This window comes from Telopea speciosissima, chromosome 3 (genome assembly GCF_018873765.1).
Source record: "Telopea speciosissima isolate NSW1024214 ecotype Mountain lineage chromosome 3, Tspe_v1, whole genome shotgun sequence".
Lineage (NCBI taxonomy): Eukaryota > Viridiplantae > Streptophyta > Magnoliopsida > Proteales > Proteaceae > Telopea > Telopea speciosissima.
Genome location: NC_057918.1, coordinates 7073479 through 7098543, shown reverse-complemented (window position 1 = coordinate 7098543; position 25065 = coordinate 7073479). Strand labels below are relative to the sequence as shown.

The window sequence follows — 25065 nt, the reverse complement described above, 5'->3', positions numbered from 1 at the left end:
TGGGGATTTATAACCAAGGATTCTTAATTATAAAGGACTGTTAAAAGGAAATCGAACCGACCAAACAACATATGTTTCGATCTGTCTCCATATATTAATAAACCGAGAAAACATACACCGTTAGATTGGTATAATTCTTTTGCTCCGATCAAACATTCTAACAACTTAAGGTGAATGTAACAGAAAACGATTATACTTTTTGGCAGTTCCTCGGGTTGTCTAACCAGAGTTAATTGTGACTTGTGGGGTATAAGCGTAACTAAAGTAAACTAGGGTTAAATATTTAACCTATCTTCCTTTTCCCACCTGGATCCGTAAGCACCCCAGCCTCTTTATATACCTTACCCCATTTTCTTGGGTTCCTCTGCTGCTCTGTTCTGCTCTGCTCTTTTGGGAAAGGAGCTAGAGCAAACGATAGAGAGACGTGCTGACCTTCTCTACATCATTTGTGAAGCCGACGCTTCTGCATCGGAAAGAACGGAAGGCACTCCTCTTCTCTGCAGATCCAGGGAGGAGTTCAGTTGTGCCAGGTAACCCTAGGAGCCAACGAAACTAGTTCACTTGGAGGAATTTAGTTAGAGTCCACTAAATGTGGTTCATTGCCATCTAATTTATTTCCTTTCTTTTTATCGTTTCTGTTGTTATTGTTGGTTCTTTATGGTTTCCGACCTCCGGATCTGCTTAATCGTCGGGATTTATTGAAGTGGCTCAACGACTGGCCATAAAAATATAATATGATTTTGGGCGATAATTTAGGGTTACTATGTCGAATACAGTTCTGTCCTGTTGTTGGCATTTTGTTTCTGGAAATTTCTGGTCGTGGATTTGGTAATGGATACATAGTTCTGATAATGCATTTTTAATTCCGTGGATGGATGTTTTTGCCTCACCCTACTTCCCTTTTTGTCTTGCACTTGTTGCATGTTTTATTCGCTAAAGCTTTTATAGAATGTGCCATCTTTTTTTTTATTTTCTGAGCTATTCTGGTAGCTGTTGGTGTCTTTTTTTGTTTATACCTTTGGCCCGCTTGTTTGGTTACTTCTAGGGATTCTCTCTCCCTGATAATATGGTGTTTAGAGGTTGGGATTTTGCTGACTGCTAACGATTTGAGGGTAGCTTTTGTCTTTCTTAAAACAGTTGCAATTTCCATCCGCCGAAAGGATTGCTTTATTCCTTGTTTTAAATCGTGTTTTGCGACTTATATATCTGTGAAATTCCATAAAGTTGGACATTGAGTGGGTTTCTGAACATTTTTTTTTCAGAGAGAGCTTGGTTATTTGGCATTTCCATAATTTTCAAATCTTATTGTTGGTCAATTGTCGATGGCTGCAACGGCAACTGTAACTGCAAAAGCTCCATCCAGTGGTCCACGTTATGCACCGGCGGATCCTACACTTCCGAAGCCATGGAGAGGTCTTGTTGATGGGAGCACTGGGAATCTTTACTTTTGGAATCCGGAGACCAATGTCACACAGTATGAAAGGCCAGTTGCTTCCTCACATGCCGGCCTGCATTTGCCTCAGAAGTCTTCTTTTGCCCCTATAAGTTCCTCGGTCCAAATTCAGCAGTCTTCTCAAGGACAACATGGTAATAGTGGTAGTGAAGAAGATCTGCGATACCATGGAAATGCTATTGGTGGGTCAAAAGTTGCAACATCTCCTGGATCAAGGAATCATCAGGTATTGGTTTACTGTTAATTCAATTTGCACTGTTTCGAACTTGTTGGTAGCATTTATTGTATTTGTATCAAAGATCAAACCAAATGCTAACTAAAATGAAATTATTTTATTCTTGTTTGTTAATAAATAAATGTTCTATCTTTGCAGTATATTGTGTTTTGCCTTTATTTATTGAATATTATGAATATTGCATTTATTTTTCTTTTTCATTTTCTTTAGCAGAGTTCAAAAGGTGGCAGTGTATATTCTCATCATGTCCTGAATGAGCCTAGTGCACAGGCTACAAAGTCATCAAGCAGAGGGCTTGGGTCTTCAGATACAGGGAGTGGTTCATCTGCAGAGTCCTATCGCCGACACCATGAAATAACTGTTTCTGTGGGTATCTTGTAGCCATTCATGTATATTAAATGTAGCTACAGTTATCTTGCCCATGTTATCATGTAGTCAATTGTCTATATTTCTATTTGTCATCTCTAGGTAAAGGTAGGGGACTCTTCATTAATAAGTAAAAATTTCTGCGAATTTTGTTCTTGAAGCTGCAAGCCTGGATAAGAACTCACAGCTGAGGTTTTGAATTTTATTTATTTATTTAAAATTTTTTTTTTGGGGGGGGGGGGGGAGGAAGAATATTTGAGCTTCTGTAAGAAGTTAAGAGTTCATTTAAATGATTAGCTTTGAGATTTGATATTCTATGCCCTAGTAATGGGTTTTAGGGTTTTTATTGTCAATGCTCCTGGCTGTAGCATTTTTTTGAATCTCGTTTTGATTTGCCCAATTTGCTGCCTTTTGCTGTAATTGTTTCTAAGCCATTTTTCTGATTTTATTTTTTGGTAGGTCAGCATCAATATTGTTTGAACTGCAGTCTAATTTAATCAAATTAAAAACAATGAAGTCTAAACATTACTTATTGTTATGATGATTTCAATTGTTGTATTCATATATTTTAGTAATACTAACTTGTAACCAAAATACAATGTATCCATGTTTGTATTGAAAATAGGTTTCTAAGAATAACCATACAGTGATAATTCTAACTGAAAAATTCTATTATAGTTAGGTTTAGTTAGCAGAACGACCCCTAGAATTGTAGCTCTGTAGTGCTGTTAATCAGTTGTTCTTTGCTGCTAATTACTTATTTATTTGTGAATTTTCTATCAGGGAGATAATGTGCCTGCACCTTTTACATCATTTGAATCTAGTGGTTTTCCTGCAGAGATTCTTAAAGAGGTATTATTTAATTTTTTTTATTTCATTTATTATTGTTTCTTTCCTCTTCATCCAGATATGTTGCAACTTCTTGTAAGTTTTCTCAGCTCTATATCCTAACATTTATTGCTTATGCAAGTTTTGTAATTGCTGGAGGTCCATTGTTAAACTTCAGACTCATGTCCATTTTTCCATTGTCTCAGGTGCGATATTTGCTCCAAGGAGGAGCTAATGTCGTACGCTGTGCGGCCCTTATTGTCGGGGGCTTGCAATAGTTGGAGCATCCTAATATGGTGGACCAATTGAGAAGGGCTTTCCGTATCACTCAGTTCGTGGCCGGGCTGCCTCGGTGATGGTTCAGTCTGCCACTCGGTCTGAACAGAAGAAGGCCTCTTTCTTCTGCTCCAGCTTGCGTCAGCAAGCAGCAGCCGTATGTGTATGGAGGATAGCGCTTCTTCTAGCGTTACCTTGTCCTCCGGTTAATTCCCCCCCCCCCCCCCCGCCCCACCCAAAAAAGAAAAAAGAATAGACTTTAAGCCGGTGCCTCTCCTCATGGGGGTTGCTGGTTTTTTATTTTCCAGGTACAACATGCTGGGTTCAGTGCACCAACCCCTATTCAGGCCCAGACATGGCCTATCGCTCTTCAAAGTCGTGATATTGTAGCTATTGCCAAGACAGGCTCAGGAAAAACCTTGGGCTACCTAGTTCCAGGGTTCATTCATCTCAAACGCTGCCGCAAGAATTCTCAGCTTGGTCCAACTGTTTTGGTACTCTCACCAACTAGGGAATTGGCTACGCAGATACTAGATGAAGTGGTGAAGTTTGGTAGATCATCAAGAATCTCGTGCACGGTTTGTTATTTCACATCTTGATTTGGTTGTTATATACTTTTTCTCCTCCCCCTCCCCCATTTTTTCCCTTCAGAAAAAATGTTTTCTAGACATTTCTTGACAAACTGTTGCTTTTTCCCCCCTTATCATTTTTAGTTCCCAAAATTTTATGAGTAAGAAATTAGGTCCTTTTATAAAGGAAATAGTTTGGAGGGGAACACTGGTTTCCAAAGAATCAATGGATTCATGGACCATGTGTAAATGCTCTAAGTGTAGAAGTGGGGGTGAGGGGGTTATGTAAAGAAAGGTCTGATTTTCTGTAATAAAGCTTCACACTGTTTTGCGCTTGTATGTAACAATTGTTAGTGGAGGTTATTGTATTTGCTCCATCCATGATGAGCCAGATGTTAAGAACCACTCAAATTACTAATTATTCCGATTATGGTCCTTTCCTGGTGTTTTGAATGGCTTATCTGTTTTTATTCATTCCTTTCCTAACGTGTTACAAGATCTTTGATTAAAGAAGCTAAATACACAGATCGTTAGGGAATTGGTGGTTTTCATTCTTTGTTGGCTGCTGAAATTATGTATCATGTCTTTTTGTGGATGAAGTGTTTATATGGAGGTGCTCCAAAAGGTCCCCAGCTGAGGGATCTGGACCGAGGAGCAGATATTGTGGTTGCTACTCCTGGCCGTCTGAATGATATTCTGGAAATGAAGAGAATTAGCCTGAGTCAAGTTTCATACATGGTGCTTGATGAGGCAGACCGTATGCTAGACATGGGTTTTGAACCTCAAATACGGAAGATAGTTAACGAGATACCCGCACGTCGACAAACCCTCATGTACACTGCAACATGGCCAAAGGAGGTCCGTAAAATTGCGGCTGATTTACTGGTTAACCCAGTCCAGGTTAACATTGGCAACATAGATGAGCTTGTTGCCAACAAATCCATCACTCAGGTGGGTTCAAACTAGCATTTCCCTGTTGCTATTTTCGTGTTAAATAGGTGGATTGCATATCCTGTGGTCTTCCTTGCTGTATTCAATATTGTTCTGGAGAGATTCTGCTTTATATCTATGTTTTTCTGGTGAATTGTGTTTTGCAAATGACATATTATGTTGGTGTTCTACAGTATGTTGAAGTGGTAGCACATATGGAGAAGCAAAGGCGGTTAGAGCAGATTCTGCGCTCACAAGAACCTGGGTCTAAATGCATTGTCTTCTGCTCTACCAAGAAGATGTGTGACCAGCTTACTCGTACAATAGGCCACCAGTTTGGAGCTGCTGCCATTCATGGAGACAAATCTCAGGGTGAGAGGGATTCGGTGTTGAACCAGTTTCGCAGTGGGAGGTCTCCTATACTTGTAGCAACTGATGTTGCTGCTCGAGGCTTGGATGTTAAAGATATCAGGTAGACAGACGCTCAATTTGTGGATTATGTATTTTGTTTTTTTCATTAGTTCGAATTCTTGGTTTTCTATCAATGGTTGATGGTGATAATTAAAGTTTATTATGGCAACACAAACTTGTAGGGTGGTCATCAACTACGACTTCCCCACTGGAATTGAAGATTATGTACATAGGATTGGAAGGACTGGAAGAGCTGGTGCCACAGGAATGGCTTACACATTCTTAGGTGAACAGGACGCAAAGCACGCATCAGATCTTGTAAAGGTTTTGGAAGGGGCAAACCAAAGAGTTCCACCAGAGATCCGTGACATGGCTTCACGTGGTGGTGGAATGGGCAGGTATCGACGTCAGTGGGGGTCCTCTGGCTCAGGCGGGCGTGACGGAGGCCGTGGTGGACGCAATGATTTTAGCTTTGGTGGAAGGGGTAGCAGGGGGGGCCCTCCATCTTCAGGCCTGTCAGAGAGAGGCCAAGGAGGTCGTGGACATGACAGCGATCTTTGTGACAGGTATGCACACCAGTTTGACTAGTCCTGGTAACACTTTTTTCCTCCATAGTCTCGGATGGTAGCCCGTGTAACACCTATGGTGGATTTGTTACACTGGTACAGGAATGACCGAGATTACAATGATGGAAATGATGTGAATGCATGGGGGAGTTATGACAGGAGTTATCCTGCAAGCAGTAGTGATCATTGTGTCCGTAGCCCAAGTCGTAGCCATAGCAGGAGCCCTAACAGAGGATCTGGTTGCGGCCTTAACCGTAGCAGGAGCAGAAGCCGAAGCCGTAGCCATAGTGTTGAGAGAGATGATGGGGCACCACCTATATGGAGACATTCACAAGTGTGCGGGAGGGGTGATTCACCAAATGGACAAGGATCTATGGATCCATATCATTCATCGCCCGTACACCGTCAGAGTGAAAAATCACAATTACCATCTGATGGCAGAGATAACACGAGGGAGTCTAATGATCCAGTGCAGCAGTGGGGGGAATCATCGCATCAAGAAGAGCAAGGTATAATTCCAGCTGAAGAGGAGGATAACGAGGAATGTGTGGTTATGGGGGATAGGGATGATGGTGGCTGGAGTTAATTCTGCCTGAGGAAGACTGAGAATCTGCATGAGATTCACTTTTTGTTTTGTTACCTTAATTAATATCAAGGGGGAAGTTGCTTATGCCGCCTGTACCTGGCATTTATATGTCATCTTTTCTTTTTCTTGGGGGCGGGGGGGGGGTGTTTGGTCTCTTTTTTGTTTTGTATCCTCTCTTTGGGGTGCTTTCCTGATAATTTATTGGGGATGATGATTCCGGGTAATATTTTGATGGTAATAGCTGCAAATTGCTACTCATCAGTGTAACTGGTAGGAAAACGGGCTGAGGGTGGCCACAAACTTGATGACTATTATTATATGTCGTGTACTTAACCTTCATTCTTTTGTGAATAGCTCCGATCCCTCTGACTGGTATAGGAAATCATCTTCTACCTCTTTGTAGTGTCCTCGGCCCTTTATATGGGTTTCTATGCATCATATTGTTTTCCCATCCTCTATTGTGACGGTTGTGGTATCAAGAGATCTGATCCTTTGCGATATTTCAGCTTTGATATTTGCTTTGAAGCACTGTCTGATCAGTTTCCTTCGGTTTCACAGCGGTGTCCATCAGTTGTGGTCAGTTGCAACGGCTGTCTTCTTCGTGAGCAGAAGCATCTGACAATGGTCCAAGCTGTGAAATAGACCTCCCTCCCTCTTCTATTTTTTTCTACGCGGTATAGAGCTGCAGATTAGGGGTTTTGTGAGTACACTGCCGATCTCTTTTCGATTGGGGCAGGGCTTCTATACATTCTAAGGGTCCCACAGAACCATTATGGAAAAAAAATCCTTTTCAATTCCCTAAAAGTGCAGTGCCATGCAGGTTGTGCGATGTCGCCACCGGGCAGGAGCGACATCCAACGGTTTAAGCTCGAGAAGAAAAAAAGAAGTGACTGACTTGAGCTTGGACCATTGAATGTTGCACCTGCCAAGTGGCGACATCCCACCCCCAAAATGCACCGCACTACACATGTCAGGAATTGGAGAGGATTTTAATCCGAACCAATACTGCCTTTGAGCTTTAGCGCCCAAAAGCCGTGTCCACACAGGGTTTCTTTGTTTGCAGCGGCGACCATCAGTTGTGGTCGTCATCTTTTGCAGGCAGCGCTTGCTGTTCTTCTATGTTGTCCCTTGATTGCAAGGGTTGAACTAGGGCGATACAGTTCCTAAAACCGTAGTTTAGGCTGAACGTTGTCATGACCATAATTAGCAAAAACGGTAACGGCAAAAAAAAAACAAAAACGGAGTCTTATAATAAGAGTTTTAAATGTTAAAAATTGCAAATTGACGGTCAAATAAAACGGTAAAAGAACATAGAATAGTAAAAAATAGAATATAGACGGTTCGGGTTTTAAACGTTTATATTTCAAAAAAATGGCACTATTCTCATATAAATTGAGGAATTTTTATTTGAAATATATGCTTCTAATTTAGATGTCCATGCATTGACTTTGAGTTGAAGGTGATATCATGAAAAATGTAGTCCTTCGAGTCATCTTTACGTCGGTGAAAGAATCAGGCCGTTTAGAGTTCGGGAGAGAGAGGAGAGATATGGTCAGTTAAGTAAACCATTGTTCAACAAGTTCAAGGTCAAGGGAAATGTGTTTTAAATGCGTTTAAAACGTGAATGCTTGTCGTTTGTCTTTTTTCCCTCATGTTTGGAAAACATTTGGCAAAACGTGTTTAAAATAGTAAAAAACAAAAAAATATTTAAAACGAACTTCATTTTAAACGTGTTTTTACTAACAAAGGTCATGACTGTTGGCATACTGTTGGCATAGATATGTAAATATCTCAAGTTCCAACCTATATAAATGGATCATGGAATGATATCAGACACAACCTAACTAAGAGACTTGTCTAAATGGTTTGCCCTTGAAAATAATTGAACTACCACGTGACATATTTTGGGATTGTTAAGAGAATTCTTTCATGCAAGATTGAATTTTTTGTGAAATTCAATTTAATTGTTAATTTTGTTTGTCTAAAAAATATATTTTCTTATTATTTTCCCCATTTCAATTTGTATGTTAGTTATAAATGTTTTAAAACAAAATAAGTTTCAAAATACTACTCTTTGAGTTTTTACCTTGTTTTGTTTTTCACAAGTGTTGAGCCATAGAATCTCTTATCTTCGGGATCTCAACGTCTTATTTGACGTTGAATGTCTTTCCCAATGCGTCATCAACGTTAGCAATTGTTTGCTGGATGTCAGGTGTGTGCGTCTTCTTTTTAATGGTGGTCAGGCTTGTTGATGTCAGATGTGTTTTTTCCAACACGTCACTAAGTTGGCAATTATTTGTTCGACATCGAGCAGAGGCCTTCTGACATGGTTTACCCAAATATTTGAAATTTTTTTCTCATGATGTGGATTTCTCTCTTCCCAACTTATGGACAAATGTATTTTTTAACATTGGATGAGAGTTTTTGATGTCATCGACATAGGCAAAATTGCACTGAATATTAGACATGTATGGAATGCTCTCTGTCCAACATCCAAGATTTTTCGATGTCAAGTGAGAGTTTTTCGACTTGTCGTTGACATTGACAAACGTTAGGCAAATTGTGTTAGACGTCGAATCGGTCTGATCTTTTCAAACAGATGTATCTGATAGGATACTTGTCCTTTACAAATAAAAGAGTTGTCTAACTTCATTGGTATCACTTTAATTTGTTCTCTCTCTCTCTCTCTCTCTCTCTCTCTCTCTCTCTCTTACCTCTCTTTCATCCAACATTATCTCTCACATTCTCATTTGTTTGTGTATGTGTGTTTGTTCAAGAAGCATACGAGTTGTTTTTTTTTCTTTTTAAATTTATTTTTAAGGTTTTATTTAACCAATTACCCTTTGTAAAAGATTTTGGTTTGAACACAACTCTGAAGTACTTGAATGATCATAATAGCCGAGTGCATAACTACTAACGAATACTATAGGGTTGTTTTATCTTGGAGGTTCATTTATGCTTTTACTAGTTGCATCATTAGCTCTGTCATTGGTCTTACATATAATGACAACTAACACAAATCAGTCCACCTATGACTTTGACATTTATTCTTGTTGCAGTTTCATCGAATTCGTAATTGGAGTTGAAGATTCATTTACCAAAATTGTTATTCAAAAAATTTTACGTAGCGATAAATGGGCCTTAATTGCTTCAAAATATAATAATTTAAAAATTAACCAACAAATCAAGTTATTAGTTTCAAGGTTTGGTCAAGCTATATATTTGGAAAAAGATTTTCGTATCACTTTTCAGCAAAGATTTAATTAAGGGTAATTTACACATACCACCCCTGAGGTTTCACGAAAGGATAATTTACCCCCTAGTTTTGGAAAATTCTGAGTACCTCCCTGAGGTTTGCAAACGGAAACAAATAAGCCCATTCCGTCAGTTCATGACTACCTGCGTTAAAATTTAGATTTAAACTGATGGAATTGCCCTTGCCAAAAAAAAAAAAAAACTACAACTCATCTTCCCCTATTTACAAACCCTAAACGATTTGGGAAGATGAGTTGGATTTCCCTGTCCGTCTCCTCCAGCAATGCCAGGCTGCCAAAAACATTTGTGACAAAAAAGCTCCTCAAGATATCCTCAAAACAGATCCAAACTACCAAACAGTGAAATAGCAGTTAACAGACCACAAAAATAGGAGTAGAATCGGAATTAGAAGGTTAGAAATTAGGGTTTAAACTAGGGCCTGATTCAACCAACAAATATGGTTCTAACCTAGATTGAGTGGAGCTTTCCGACGATGGAACCAACCCTTCAAATATGAACTGGATTAGAGAAGTAGAGGCAGAGAGAAGTTGCATCTTGAAATTTCAGAAGAGAAAACCCTAAACCGGTGGGCCGATATGGTTCCCAAGAGGAAATTTCAGATCAGACAGATCTGTGCTCAACAGGCCTTCAAAAGCAGGGCGAGTGCTGCTTGAATGGAGCAGGAACAACCCTCCAAATCTCAGTCCTATTGGCAGCAGGATAGCTGAGATATGGACCTTCAAATCTTCAATCAAAAAATAGAAACAACTTTGGCCGGCAGATTTTGAGTTCAAATTCAAGAACAGAACAGAAAGGCAGTAAAAGAAGAAGTCTGCAGCAGACTCTGAACTCATTAGGGTAATCTGTGAAATACGAGAGGATCATCATCGATTGAGTCCCTGGTACCTTCTCATATTCCGTAAACCAGTAATTTCTTGGATAATCGAAGTTCTCTATATATGTTTAATTTACTTAGATGAAACTAGGGTTAGTGGTTTTGGCATTTCCCTCCGATCGTGGCAATACTTGCGAAGGGAATGCAGTTTGCACTTCTGAGATTCTGGCTCAGGTAATTACACCTTTGCATTTGACTTAAAAGTGAGAGAAATTGCAGGAGCACAGAAGAGGGCGTAACTTTTATAAGAGAGAAATTAAAACTTGCAAACCTCATGGGGAGGGGTTGCAAGGGCAATTTCGCAGCAAATTTTTACCAAAACCTGGGGGTTAAAATTATCCTTTCGTCAAACCTCAGGGGTGGTATGTGTATAACTATTAGCGAATACTATAGGGTTGTTTTATCTTGGAGGTTCATTCATGCTTTTACTAGTTGCACCATTAGCTCTATTATTGGTCGATCTTACATATAATGACAACTAACACAACTCAGCCCACCTATGACTTTGACATTTATTCTTGTTGCAGTTTCGTCGAATTCGTAATTGGAGTTGAAGATTCATTTACCAAAATTGTTATTCAAAAAATTTTATATAGCGATAAATGGGTCTTAATTGCTCCAAAATATAATAATTTAAAAATTCACCAACAAATCAAGTTATTAGTTTCAAGGTTTGGTCAAGCTATATATTTGGAAAAAGATTTTTATATCACCTTCCAGCAAAGATTTAATTAAACATATGTCAATTTTATATTAAAAAATAATTTAAATATTCTGTCATAAATCTCCGTACACCGTACATTTCCTTAAATTGTCCTAAAATATTTGTTTAGCTGCCATATGGAATCCCTTGACTAAAACTTCCCCCAAAATAAATTCTTCCAAAGAACGCAATCATTTATTGCTTTTAATGCCCTTAACAGTAATCAATACTATCTTCTATTTCCAATCATCTCAGTAAACAAGAAAATCAACGGCTATGAATCAACAACTGGAATAAGTGACACCCCCTCCCTCCTATAAAGTATTAGGAAGGAACTAAAGACAACCCACAACTCCAAAACCACTCTAGTCGTTTTATTTGGTTTTTGTTGCTCTCTTATCAATCTCTCTCCAATTCTCTCTCCCATGGACTTTGATACCAAATACAGAGAAGATCTCAGTTTTCCACAAACAACTTTGTCGAAAAATTACATGAAACCGGGATTTGGAGATGGATTCCCGTTAGATGCTTGCTCATCAAAGGGATATCTCCAACATTTCTACCAAAATGACCAGTTTCATGTTGATGGTTTATTGCCAAATTCAAAATTCGGGGTTGGTTCTTCCTATTTCGAGCAGTTTGAAACATTAGCGAATGAATCTTCTTCGAATTTCAATATCTCAGATTCAGTACCCCTTATACATGGCGTTCCAGTGGAGAAATTTCAAAATTGGGCCTCCATAAATTTCCCTCCTAGAATCGCGCCTGAGGTCGAGATTGCCCAAGATAGGAACCCTTCTTTGAATTTTCGAGAACTCGTGTTGCCTAACGTGACATGTTTGCCTGAGCAGATGACATGCATTACTACAGAAAATAGATTTTGTAGGAATATCAACATGGCTAGAAAGAATTTTCCAATCATGATGACAGACAAAGTGCAAAAGAAGGATAATCGGATCAAAGGGCAATGGACAATTGAAGAAGATAGGTAAAAAGTTTTTTTTTTTTTTTTTTTTTCCCCATTTTTCCTTATCATGAATGATGAATCGTCTTGTATAGAATGTTTAGTTTTCATCCCAAAAAATTCTTGATTACTTTCTTTCTTTCTTTCTTCTTTAAAAACAAATATCGATCACAAAACTTTTTATGTGCAGACTTTTAGAGCATTTGGTGCAAGAGCATGGGGTGAAAAACTGGTCTCAAATTGCTCACAAGTTAAAAGGCAGAATAGGAAAACAGTGCAGGGAAAGGTGGAATAATCATCTGAAGCCAAACATCATGGTTCTTCTTCTTCCGCTTCCTCTTTGTTTTTATTTTTCATACATGGAATTCATTGAATCCAACACACATAAACACATTGTACACCATTGTATGCATATTAGCTTCCTTTTTATATGTCGCGTACTATGGAATGTACTTATGGAATCATTGACCGCTCCGCCGTTTGTCTACGAGTCAATTATTTGTGGATAAATACATTATTAAAGCATATAAGTCCAAAATTGATAGTTTTACACCATGTACTTTCATCTCATCATTGGATACAAACATGCTTTTACATGGTAATATAAACAGATAAATTGTAAATTTTTTTTTCTCAGTAATAATTGTAAGTGTGTTTTACTTGCAGAAAGGTGAATGGAGTGAGGAAGAGGATAAAATTATAATTAAGGCTCATAGTGAATTAGGAAACAAATGGGCAGAAATTGCAAAGAAGTTGAACGGGAGGACTGAAAATTCCATAAAGAACCACTGGAATACAACCAAAAGAAAGATATTATCAAGGCGAAGATTTCAAAGCTCAAAACATCAAGAATCAAGTTCTCTTCTGCAAGATTACATCAACAGCTTGATTGAAACTTCAAATACTACAAATAATAAAAGTAATGCATGTACCGATGCTGACACCCCGACTCTTCATGCCATGATCGGACCTTCAACTCAGCTTGCAGAGAATGTTGAAGTTTTTGCAAGAGATGGCTTAGTATCCAATTATGACTTTAACATTTCAGATTTTTCTTTCATCAATACGATGACGTTTCCTGAGAATTACAGTCTTTTGTCTACATTTGATGAGATGCCAGGGACATCTGTCGTTGATGAAAAAAATTTCGAGATGGAAATGCCATTGGATATGGATTCACTGCTGCAATGTGAGACGAAAAGGGATATGGACTTGGTGGAGATGATCACTCAAGCCTTTTCCAAATGATGCTTCATTTCCAAGTAGACCCAGATATGTTTGTTTGTCTTTTAAACCTGTTAAGAGTTTTAAAATGATTATAGAAGGGTCTTTGTCAAAGAAAAAGAAGAAGTTATGTTGAGGGGGATGGAAGAGAAGAAGAATAAGATAGTAAATAGGTTTTCTTATTGTCAAGTGAAGTTAATTATAATATATAGTATAGTACAGTAGTTAGAAGAATGGGTAGGTATTGTAGGGAGAAAAAGGAAATAAATAATAGAATAAAAACTTTTCTTTTCTTTTCTTTTCTTTTTTTTTGAGGGGGGAGGGGAGGGAAGGGTGGTGAAGGATATATAAAATAGAAAATATTGGTTTTGTTAGAAATGTTTTGACATTTGTTTCTTAATTCTCTGTGGAGAGTTTGGCATAATCATTTTCTTTACCTATTATGCTTTTGTGGATTGTAACTAATTATGTTTAACACATTAAGCTTGTGAAAGGTAAGCACTCAAAGATACTAACCCCACCCGTTCCTCAAAAAAAAAAAAAAAAAAAAAGAGAGTAAGATATACCTTATAAATGAAATTACTAACGAAATGCTATTGAGAAGATGATGCTATTGAGATCTAGTTTCATATTTGGTTTCTCTTGTTTTTTTATGTAAATTCCCTCATTATACCCATCTAACTGATGTAATGAACTCATACTTGGAAAATCAAGATTTCCAACAAGAGTTGCCCTCCTCAAAACCTGGTGACTTGGGCAAGTCAAACCTAATCAAGACTTAACTCACGTTTTTCCCCTTCTCCATGAAGAATGTTAATCTAGTGGATAGCTTCGATATATATGGTTGCAACCCTTAACCTCTACTTTTTTCCTGTACCAGCTTGTACCGGATGCTACTGCTAGAGGTGTTGCTCTAACAGTGCAACATCATCTGAGATGCCTCGATTGTTGGCGTCACTTAACTACATGTTTCATTGAAGCTCCTCCAAGTTCCAACACACTCTTGTCGGCCCTATCGATAGTTGTTTTGATAGAATGAAATATTAGTGATGGACAAATCTCTCTATGTTTTAATGTAGAGAAATCTATAGACAGTTATTTAGATTTCTTAAAATCGAGAACAGGATTTTGAGAAATATGGTGTTTCCATCTTAGCTAAATGGTGGTTCCATTGAGAAGCGCAAATGAAAATTTCCACTTCTTGACCAATGTTCCTTGAATAAAACTTTCTTTTAGTACTTATTAGTTTCAACTCTCCAAGGTTTTTCTTTTTTTATTATTATATGCAATGGATCTTCTCCGTCTCCGATTGTTCCTTCTCAACAATTCCTTCCCTACATGAAAAACAAGACGAACATGCAGGTTTTGATTTCGGTTCCTCGTTAAATTTCTACTTCAAGCTGGGGGTCTTCTGTGTCATCTTCAATTCTCAGTCCAGCCTTATCGTATTCAGTTCCTGGTGATCTTGGCTGGAGAGAAAGAGAAAGAGAGAGAGATTTTTAGGCCTCGTTGAATATAGTTTAATCACCCAAAATAATGTATAGAAGATTAGAAGCACCATGGGCCTTATGTTCTGTGCATTCAAGGAATTTTTCTCATCTGCGGTTCCCCTGCCTGGTACGGTTCCCTAGTGCCTCTAATAAAGGGAGGTGGACCCCACTCGAGCAGTGTGTTCGGTTAGGGGTTGAAATGGTCATTTTAGCCCTCCTATGAGAGGAACCACACAACCGTATCAGTCAGCGAACCTCACGGGATAAAGGTCCTTGTGTCTGCATTCAAGGCCTCTGCCCACATTTAAACCAAAGTGGTGCCTCTCCGCTGGTCCGAATGTCACATGGATATTACAATATCAGCAGTCGCTTCTCACTTGTCACCACATCCGATTCCGTCGGCATCACCAAACACTAAATCCTTTCCTCTTCTCTCTCCCTCTCTCTCATGCTTTCCTTCACCCAACCCCTGCAACTCTGGACTCATTTCCCTCCTCTCGCTTCCACTTGTTTTGCCTCACTGTCCACCTTCTCTACGCCATCATCACCATCCACATCACTATATCACCTCCCATTGCTCTTTCACAGGCACCTAACGCATTGATTTCACTTGTCTTTCTCATCTTCCTTATCTCACCCAAGGTTTGAAAACGCAGTATAGAATCAGTCCCAAGAACTCAAGAATCGGCCCTCCTGTGTTGAGCTCAAACCATTGGATATTTGAGCTGCTACGTGTCAGACATCCACACTAAAACTGCTGCATTGCTGAACTATAGGGAATTGGAGAGGATAATTTTCTGTTTGAAGGATGATATCAATCATCTTAGTCATAATTCTTCTCTGCTTTGAAGTTTGTAAGTTTATTAATACTTTAAGTCTTCGGCTTTATTCCAACTAAATGGTGTTTTCATTGAGAAACCCAAATGGAAATTTCCCCTGATGGTCGGTTGTCTGCATAGGCCACGCCATCCAGAATTGAACTGGGTTGTTTGTAAATAACCATTAAAGTGGGGGCAATGGAATCATTCGGATCCCACCTAGACCCCACATATGAAATGACCATCCCATCCCTAATTTTCCTTTCGTTTAGCGGGGCTGGAAGGTCCAGCTCCCGCAACGGCTGGACAAGATCCAAGTCAACATCAGAAAGGAAGAATTGGATTCAGGTGCGTTAAGTGAGAACCACCAAATATTGACAGTGTGTCCCATGGCTCAGTGTGCAACAAAATATCATCGGTAGATCATCTCTTGCTTCAGTCAATACAACTAATCAAGAACTGAAATTAGAGAAGAATCTTTTTGGCTCCAAATCCAGCCCTGTACAGAAAATTTTGAGAGAAGCGGAGAAAGAATAAAAAGCTATGACAAGACAAACATTCTTCTACATGACCCAGCTAAACTTAAATACTAACTATGATAGAAGATTTTGTTCCCTGATTGTAGTAGTTACAGATACTCTCTCCTATAACTTATGCTACTTTGGGCTTTGGTTTTATCCGCTTGACCCTAGAGTACAAGAATACTCCTGCAAGAGCCACACCAGTTCCTGCAATCAAAGCCAGCTGTTTCTTCAGAAAACAGGGAAGTAGGGAGAACCTTGTTAGAAGAGAACTGAGTATGGGAGGTTTACCAAGGGAATTGATGGGAGAGACCGGAGTCTGGAAGAAGAGAACTGAGGTCACAATGACCACTACCCGCTTCACACAGTTGCCCACAGAGTGTGTAACAGGGGACACCCTCTGTAATATCATGTAAGAAACCTGCCAGAATCGAACCAATATAATCCTCAGTTCTCAAGAACAGTGCAAATATTGATTAACATTACATGATGTTGAAATTGGCTTAACTGATTTTTTGGAAAAACAAAAGCTTCGGTTATGTTTAGAAGTTCTTGGTCTGCCTCAACAACAAATTGCCAAGATACATTCTCTTCTTTGCATCTTGTGTTCCTCCCAGATAAATGAATGCAAGCCTTTTCACTCATTATTCTGGTGGATAAAATTATAAAACTGATCTTAGCACACATAAGGCTCTTGATCGTCTAACCAGGTAAACAAGAGGGAGCAAATTGTATACACCAAAGTTCAATATCCTGGCAGGCCCCAGACCGAAAACAAATACAAGTGCCTAGCAATAGGATCACATATGTCGGGTTCCTTGTTTAAAGAGTTCACACAGAGTACTAATGATGTGAGAGCTCATATGCATGGCAGTTTAGTTGAGAAGTAATAAAAAAGTAGAGGGCAGGACCAGGGAGAAGTTTATTAACCAACTTGTGCAGTTAGGTAATATGGTATAACTTAGAGAAGCTAGAAGACAAGGGGAAGACTCGACTGACCTCGAGAGACATGAATGGCCTATTCATGGCTTAAAAACAGATATGAATTGGCAATAAGATTAGTGTAGCTGACTCTGTTTAGTTGGGTAAGGAAGTCTTATGAGCTGAGTAGAGGTTTTCTGTAATGGAAATATATGCCAGTGATGTCGACGAGGAATGAAAATCTCCAAAGTTATCTTCTAGCTGTCCCATCAGTACCATCAGCTTAAAGTAAAAACATTTTCCTCAAAGAACAATAAAGTCCTGTATAAAAAAGGTCCATCTGTTTGTAACCAAGAAGGTTACAAAAAATTGTAACCTTACTTTGTCCCACAGTATATGTTGTCTTTGTCTGGATGCAAGGGCACTTGGGTGATTTTCCACTTTTTCGTGTTCACATCTCAGGTTGCTTTCATTACCAAGCTGTGACGGTACAATGGGAATTTTACTCTTCACCCAGCCCTAGCAGTTCAAAAGGGGAAGCCATCATCATGCTTTGACAACTATGGTCACGTTGGTTGCCTAGATGGGCAACTTGTGTCCAGGCCCCCTCCAACACCTTGGGCCACCTATATGCCATGACAACTATGTTCTATATTGATGGAGAGCTTACTGGTTATCTTTTTCCACTTCCAGTAGCAGTAGACTAGTAGTAGTGCATTTCTAAATCCAGCAGGCAGATAGTTGTCCTTGCCCACCAAGTAGGCAGTCAGGTGCGGGATTTCCTCTGCCTTGCCTCAGCCATGAAATATATTTATAGGCTCAAATTACCTTGTGAACTAAAACTTCAGAGTAAACCCAAATACAGTATTTATTTTATGGTCTACCATCAAGAAGGTGCCCATAATGGTGGACCGAGAAATGTGAAGTGAAGATTTTGGAAAATATGAAGAAGATTATTCAGACCCAAAAATTAGGGAATATTCCATTCAATTCAGCAATTTCATTTTGCCTCAACAAGATTATTACTAGATTGTCAATGGGGCAGCAATGGTGGAAGTATTCAGCACCTATCAGAAATTGGCTACTGCTTGGCTGTTTATAATGAGGAAAAAAATGTTTGGTCCATGATGGGCTCCTACTCGAGTTGAAGTTTTTTTTTTTTTTTTTCTCTTTTTCACAGGAGTCTTTGGCAAATCCTGAAACTTTTGGTGCAGGGTAGTATTTTCAAGATTCATGAAGGTCCAGTTATTTAAGTCTCTAGTCCTTGTTGAGACCTTAGCCTTCTTACCTCATGGTATTAAACAGAGTAACAGTCTAACTCTATCCTAATATGAAGAAAACATTTTATGCACACAACAGAACTATAAAACAAAACTAAAAGAAAACTGGGAAAGTAAAAGGCACACAATGAGTAGAGCATGCTGCTATTGGGATTCAATATTAAGCTTTAAGCAAGGCGGTCCATATTTTCTCATATTCAGAATTTCATATTGAGGTAGCAGCCATCGGATACAGGCTAGCATTAGCAAGCCAAAAGCATAAACACTCAGTTGCACCACCAGACTAGGAATATAAACAAAAGCAGCAAATCAAGGAAGAACTTACCTGTTGATAAGCATGGTAACAGAGAGCAGCAAGTAGAGACCTCAGGCATACTTCTTTAACATTCAAGCCCTAAAACACCAAAATAAAAATATGGAATCCATTTTATGTAAGATGTCCTCCGAATATGAAACCAAATTATAAATAAATATATAGCAGTTTCTCATTTTTAAGATAGTACTTACAGCAGCTTGCATGTATGCAGGAGTAAACTTGACACCTTCCATGAAGAGAGTCAGAGGGAGACACATGATAAATGACATGATCGTTATTATTGAGAAAAGAGTGATATTGTCAATGGATTCCTGTTTAAGAATAGATAGCAGATTAAAGGCCAAGTCCAATGAAAACATATTAAACAAGCTAAAAGAGCAATAGCAACTGAGAGAAATAAGGGAATTGGCCAATGGAATTGTTTCAGCATCATTAATCAAGAAAAGCATGCAAGCTTTTCGCACTGAATAAATGCAACAGCAGTAACTAGTGTTCTGGTGCTTAAGAAAAAATATTTGGGGATAACAACACTTGCATCTTGGATATATAGGTACCTCTTTCTTAACCATGACCTTTTTGCTGAGGACATTACGTGACTGGTTAGTCAGGTTGGAAGCCATTGCACTCCAAAACCCAGCCCTATTTCACGAAACAGAATCGAGAGGTCATATTCACTTCAACCATGTCTGAGAAACAATTACCGAACATATTCGAAATTGAAGTACTGTAGAATGAATATTTGACGCAGGAAGATGTACATGCTAGTCAATGTTTCTAAGATAAGATAAACTAAAGATAGAACAGTTTACCAATTAAAAGAGGCTTCTGTTAGAGATGCCAATGCTACACCACCAACAATTGGTACAAGGGAACCCACAACCCAGACAGTGGGCGTCTGCATGGACAGAGAATGACAAAATCAGAAGAGGAACAACTTAAAACGATAAGACACTTGAGAAAAAAGAATAATATTTACTGACTAACAATACTCTTAACCAAGCAAGATAACAACACTATGATGGACCACGAAGAATATAATCCGTTTACCTCCCCAAGAAACAAGAGAGAGAGCAGAACTGAGAAAAATGGCTCCATAGCTTTGATTGTGTGCGTAAAAGAAACAGCAACTTTTCCAAGACTCATGTTGGTGAATAGGTTTCCCAATGAGTGCACTAAGGCCAACGGTATGATTGCTACAAGCTGTGACATGGACATTCACAAAAAAAAAATATCAAAGACTCATGATACTACTCATTCCATATGACAATATGATCAAGCAATTATCTGATGCAATAATGATATACCTGCGAACGACTAACTTTTGGTCTCTTATAGAGATTAAATGCCCACATTAAAATGACAAGCACAGTCCCTGTAAAGAATTGAAAGGTGGAGACAGTTACTGGGAACGGATAAACCTTCAGAACCTGTACAAATAGGTAATATTAGTATTATTCCACACTCTTTTCCCCCATAAGAAAACCAATGACAACCAGATTCAAGAGCTTAATGGATCAAGTTTTTTAGGGACCAAAACCAAAAAAAATCAATTCTCGCTTATGTTCTTGAAGGCATCACAACTCACAAGTAAATAACAATTCATCTATGATAACCAAGTAACTAGGAATAATGCAAATTTTATTTACTAAAGAACAGATTTGCGCTCCATGTATATATCTTACTTACTCTACAAAAGCAGGAAGCAAATGTGATTTACAACGAATCATATGATCTTCCTTTCACATGCTATTAAATATAAATTCCTGGTCATAATAAAGTACTAGACCTTTTCGCAGTTTAGAAGAACAGAGAAATTCAGAAAGGAAAAAGGGAAAGAGAAAATAGACTCGGCTAAAAAGTTCAATTTTGTAGGCGACTGGAAAAAGTGAGACACATTTCTTACGATGATATAGGTAACAACAAAGAGTTCACCAATCGAAAGGACAAAAAAAAAAAAAACACCTGTTGTTGTAAATGTTGAAGTAGATGTTGAAAATATACCAGAACTCGAACAGAAGCCCGAGCTCTAACGTCCAGGTTCAAACTGCTCGATTTCGCGCTCGCTCCAGCATTCTCGGAAATCGAGGTAGCCTCCACCTGAGAATCATTCTTTCCCCGATCGGAGACGAGGGGTGGAGCAGAAATCCATCTACTGAAACGCGAAGAGGAACAAAGTGGCGACAATCTATGAGCGGGTGAGCCAGAGTCGCCATGAATGGGGTTGAGACGGAGCAAATGCAGACCTCTGCATTTTCTTCTCAGTCGAGAGAGAGAGAGAACTAGCGAGCGAGTGTTTCACAGGTTTCGGAAAAGACGGGTATTTTGTGATTTAAAATAAATCAGCTCAAATATAATTAATCTATTTTTTTTGTCATTTCAAGACTTTTAACACGTTAAAATGCTACTAAGTTAAGCTCGACGTTATCGTAAAACGCATGAAAGTGTTATTTCAGGCCATGAATACCACAAAGGAGGAGCGTTCGGTGTCAATCCGGTACGGTACCGGTGTTTTGTATGGTTTCTATATGATACATAAGTCAAGTACTCCATATCGTTATCGTACCATACCAGATAAATGGTGAATTTCCCATTTCGATATCGTACCGAATCGGTACAATTTTGGTATGGTTTTTATATGGTATGATATTCAATATAGTATTCAGTATTATACCTATATATGGTATTCAATATGTTATATTTTATATATAAATTAATAAAATTATTACATATAATATGAGATATATTATTTATTTAATATGTTATATTGTATATATAAATTATTATATATATAAAATACATAAATACATATATATATAGACATATAATTGTATATATATAGTTTTTAATTCGGTACAGTATCGATATGTATCAACGGTGTTATCTTCCATATCGATATCAAACTATACCAAATACAATACCATTTTTTCATATCAGTACTATATCGAATTGTATTCGATACAATATTGATTCGATATACGGTTTTGGTACCGGATTGACACCTTCTTACTGTAGGCCACACTCGGGGCAGTCAATGAAAGCGTGTCAGCATGGGACAGTCAGTTCGCCCTCACTGTGACTGGGTATGGCCTCCTCGGCTACTTTCCACGAAGAATATTTTCCCATATTACAATGCATGGACCGCTGTTTCGAATCTTATTTCAGGCCATTTTTGGTTAGAAGTCTTGTAAAATAAGAATGAAAAGATAGTAGAGCAGATGCAGATTCCCAATCCAGTCTGATTGCACCCCGAGTACAATGGCTGTAATATTTCTCTTTGTTAAAGGGAAAGTGATGTACACACTACTAGTATTATAATACTAAGAAATTAAAGAACCGCTAACTGGTGGCGTGGTCTTTGTGCTTAATCGTGCTAAATTACTACTCAACCCCTAGTAAACTGAAAAATCTCAACTTGTCAAATGTTCTGTACGTGTATTGATCCCATGGTAGTATAGGTGCCACACGATCAAATAGCGATCTCTTGCCCATCTATCTACAATCTAAAGCTTTAGATTAGGGTCACAACTTGATGCATCTTCCATGGCACAACTTCCTTCCTAGTAACATTATGTGATGCTAGTCCACACTACGATCGGTGTCCAAGAAGAAAGCGGAAGGAGGGACACCCTAATCGTTATCACCTCCAATTTCTGCCCGCTTCAATTTCCTCCAATTCTTCACATAGGAGTGGAAATGACCACCCTATCCCCTGTCCGAACACACTGCCCAAGGTGGGGTAGGGTGGTCATTTCTACTCCTATGTGAGAAATTGGAGGGAATTGAAACGGACAACGAATTGGAGATGATAAAAATTCGAGAACACTCTGAAGATAAAGATAAAATCTCATAAAACAAAGAAAAAGGAAGAAGAAAAACATCAAATTGGCGATGGCACCAATCATCATCAACAAAGTACTATTTGCTTCACCTACTTCTGCTTTTCCCCCATTCACCTCTTTGCCAATAACAAGGGTAGTAAGATGCCAACAATTGGGATTATAACTACAATTTCCTTCGCAATTGAAGCATTGTTTATTTTCTTCATCCTCCACAACCACAAGAAAGTCGATGCCATAAAAGGTGCATAGCAGGCATGAATTGGGATCCATGGATAATATGCACATGTATATTTGCAAGGAAAAAGATTCTCTAAAGACAATGTAGCCCTTACACTGAAGGGCGTGAATATATCACCATGCCCCCATGAAATATGAAAATCTCACTCCTATTCATGTTTCTACATACACTCTCAATGGTCCCACGCTATCTAAGGGCCATCCTACCTTTTGGAAACCCTATTCCTAATAATATATATCTTTGAACAAATTGGGACCATTTATAAAATAAAAAGGGATATATCAGTAAAAAGGGAATCGGAAGGGAAAAACCTAGAATATGATGCCGAACTCATTCTCAGAGTTAAGGAATCTGGTCTGTGGGGTATGAAAACAGAATATGTCTACCGAATCTCCGTCGTGCCCCACTTTCCTTTTCTAATGTAATAGTGTGGGGAAATCTTTAATTGGACTAATGTGTTTGGTAGGAAGGACAACACGCAGCCCACGCTCACTAATGAATCATGAACGTAGCCATGACGCAGGGTCGGATTCTACTTTGCAACGGGCCTCACAGTGCGCATGGTATGATGGCAGTTTCTTACTAAAATCTAAAACGACAAAAAATTTCTCCACCCATATAACAAGGTTCACCCACCACACTTCCTAGGTTTTTGTATGATTCAGATCCTCTATTGTCGAGTTGCCCAGCAGGATGGTACTGTCGAGACATAGTGAGGCAGGGAATGACCGCCTTACCCGAGCAGGGGTAAGGCAATCATTCACCACCTCGTTGTGTCTCGACGCCAGGCAGCTCGACAATAGAGGATCCAAATGATCCAAAATACCTTTTCGATACCCATTATGGTTTGAGGCATCGGCACATGACTGATTCCAATACCGAATAATTATCACCTCCAATTCGTAGGCATCTCCAATTCCTCTAATAGGGGGAGTGGACCCAACCTTGGGCAGTGTTTTCCGATAGGGGGTAGAATGGTCATTTCTGCCCCCATGAGAAGAATTGGAGGAATCGGAGGGGGCATCGAATTGGAGGGGATAACGATTCTCCCAATACCATGCTGATACCATATCGGTGACATGATATGGACAAGAGGTAAAATTGTCAAAAAATCCACTTTTAAAGGAGAATAAAGGGTCAATTTATCGGATACAGCCGATCTATACCGATACCTTATGGATACCATTTTGTTTCCAAATATTTACTTGATCCTATGGCTCACAAATAGTTCTCGTTTTACTTGTTTTTTTTAATATCGTTTTACTTATTATGTTCTCAATGATTCTAAAACAGCGTTAATCATAGGTGTGATAAATTATATTAATGTGATTAAGGTTAGACTGTTAGAGTCCTAATTATAACCCAAATCTATTGTTGAAGAAAAAAATTCATCAATCAAGAAGAGCAAAAAAAAAACCTGTTTGTTATAAATGTTGAAGTAGATGTTGAAAAGAGTCCAGAGGCCAAACATAAGCGCAATCTCCAACGTTTGGATCAAACTGCTCGATTTCGAGCTCTCGTCAGCATTTTTGGGAATCGACGTAGCTTCCACCCGAAAATCCCGCTTCCACCGATCGGAGACGAAAGGTCGAGCAGATATCCAGGTGCTGAAACGCGAAGAGGAACAAATTGGAGACGATCTATGAGCGGCCAAATCAGAGTGGCCATGGATGGGGTTGAGATCAAGCGATCTATTCGATGAAGAGAGCGAAATCGGATTGAATTTAAGGTAGGAGCTCCGGTTTGTAAATTTTTTGGTATTGAGAAATGGCGTCGAGGGAGAGAGAGTAAATGCAGAGATCTCCATTATTTTTTTCTCCAGCCGAAATAAAGCGAGAGATTTAACAGAAATAAAAGTAAATGGAACATATGCAATCCCCTGATGTCGCCCACCTACCAGTACTTACCCCTTTTAACAAAATCTAAAAAACCCTAAAATGACAGAGTTGCCAAACTAAACTTCCTCAGCTGCCATCAAGAAGGCGACTGGAAACGCCTTTTGGGTACATATCGAATTGCTCAAAAAATACAAAAATCTGTATTGATGTTTACCGAAAGAAAGGAATAAAGTAATCAATTTTTATATTGCTGCGTCATAACTCTAAGAAATTTTACTTCAATTATGCAGGAAAGGGAATACCGAGTTTAAGTCACTGGATTGGTAGATTGTTTTTCAGAAGCGTACAACGGCGGCACATATGAGATGAGAAAAATAGCCTTTAGAAACGTTTGCAGAGGTAGTCATGGTTAAAAACTTTGTAGGGAATTTTTTTCCCCCGATCTCTCTCTGTTTTTGTGTTTATAAATAGTAAACCATCTATGCACATAAATATGGCACGCGAAATTACCATCCCACCCCTTGTAAAATCAGAAATCACATC

General features: G+C 38.8%; 2 protein-coding genes across 3 annotated transcripts; one reads left to right on the top strand and one right to left on the bottom strand.

The window, feature by feature from the left end:
* The first annotated feature begins 432 nt into the window (after positions 1-432).
* LOC122656213 (DEAD-box ATP-dependent RNA helicase 14) lies at positions 433-5133 on the top strand. Its single transcript, XM_043850686.1, has 7 exons — positions 433-484; positions 1263-1679; positions 1902-2054; positions 2838-2906; positions 3467-3736; positions 4328-4678; positions 4852-5133. The coding sequence occupies exons 2-7, from the start codon at positions 1323-1325 to the stop codon at positions 5131-5133; spliced, it is 1482 nt and encodes a 493-aa protein (XP_043706621.1). The 5' UTR covers positions 433-484; positions 1263-1322.
* A 10848-nt stretch (positions 5134-15981) lies between these two features.
* Positions 15982-24500, bottom strand: LOC122653533 (triose phosphate/phosphate translocator, non-green plastid, chloroplastic-like). Of its 2 annotated transcripts, none has more exons than XM_043847391.1 (9): positions 24102-24500; positions 19912-20034; positions 19655-19807; positions 19417-19502; positions 19162-19246; positions 18799-18918; positions 18617-18685; positions 16382-16511; positions 15982-16297 (listed from the first exon to the last, which is right to left on the bottom strand). In XM_043847391.1, the coding sequence occupies exons 1-9, from the start codon at positions 24489-24491 to the stop codon at positions 16221-16223; spliced, it is 1233 nt and encodes a 410-aa protein (XP_043703326.1). In that variant the 5' UTR covers positions 24492-24500; the 3' UTR covers positions 15982-16220. The 2 variants fall into 2 exon arrangements, with proteins under 2 accessions (XP_043703326.1, XP_043703327.1); XM_043847392.1 differs by lacking the exon at positions 24102-24500 and adding an exon at positions 20573-20828 and having other exon boundaries at positions 19912-20038.
* Between the last annotated feature and the right edge of the window lie 565 nt (positions 24501-25065).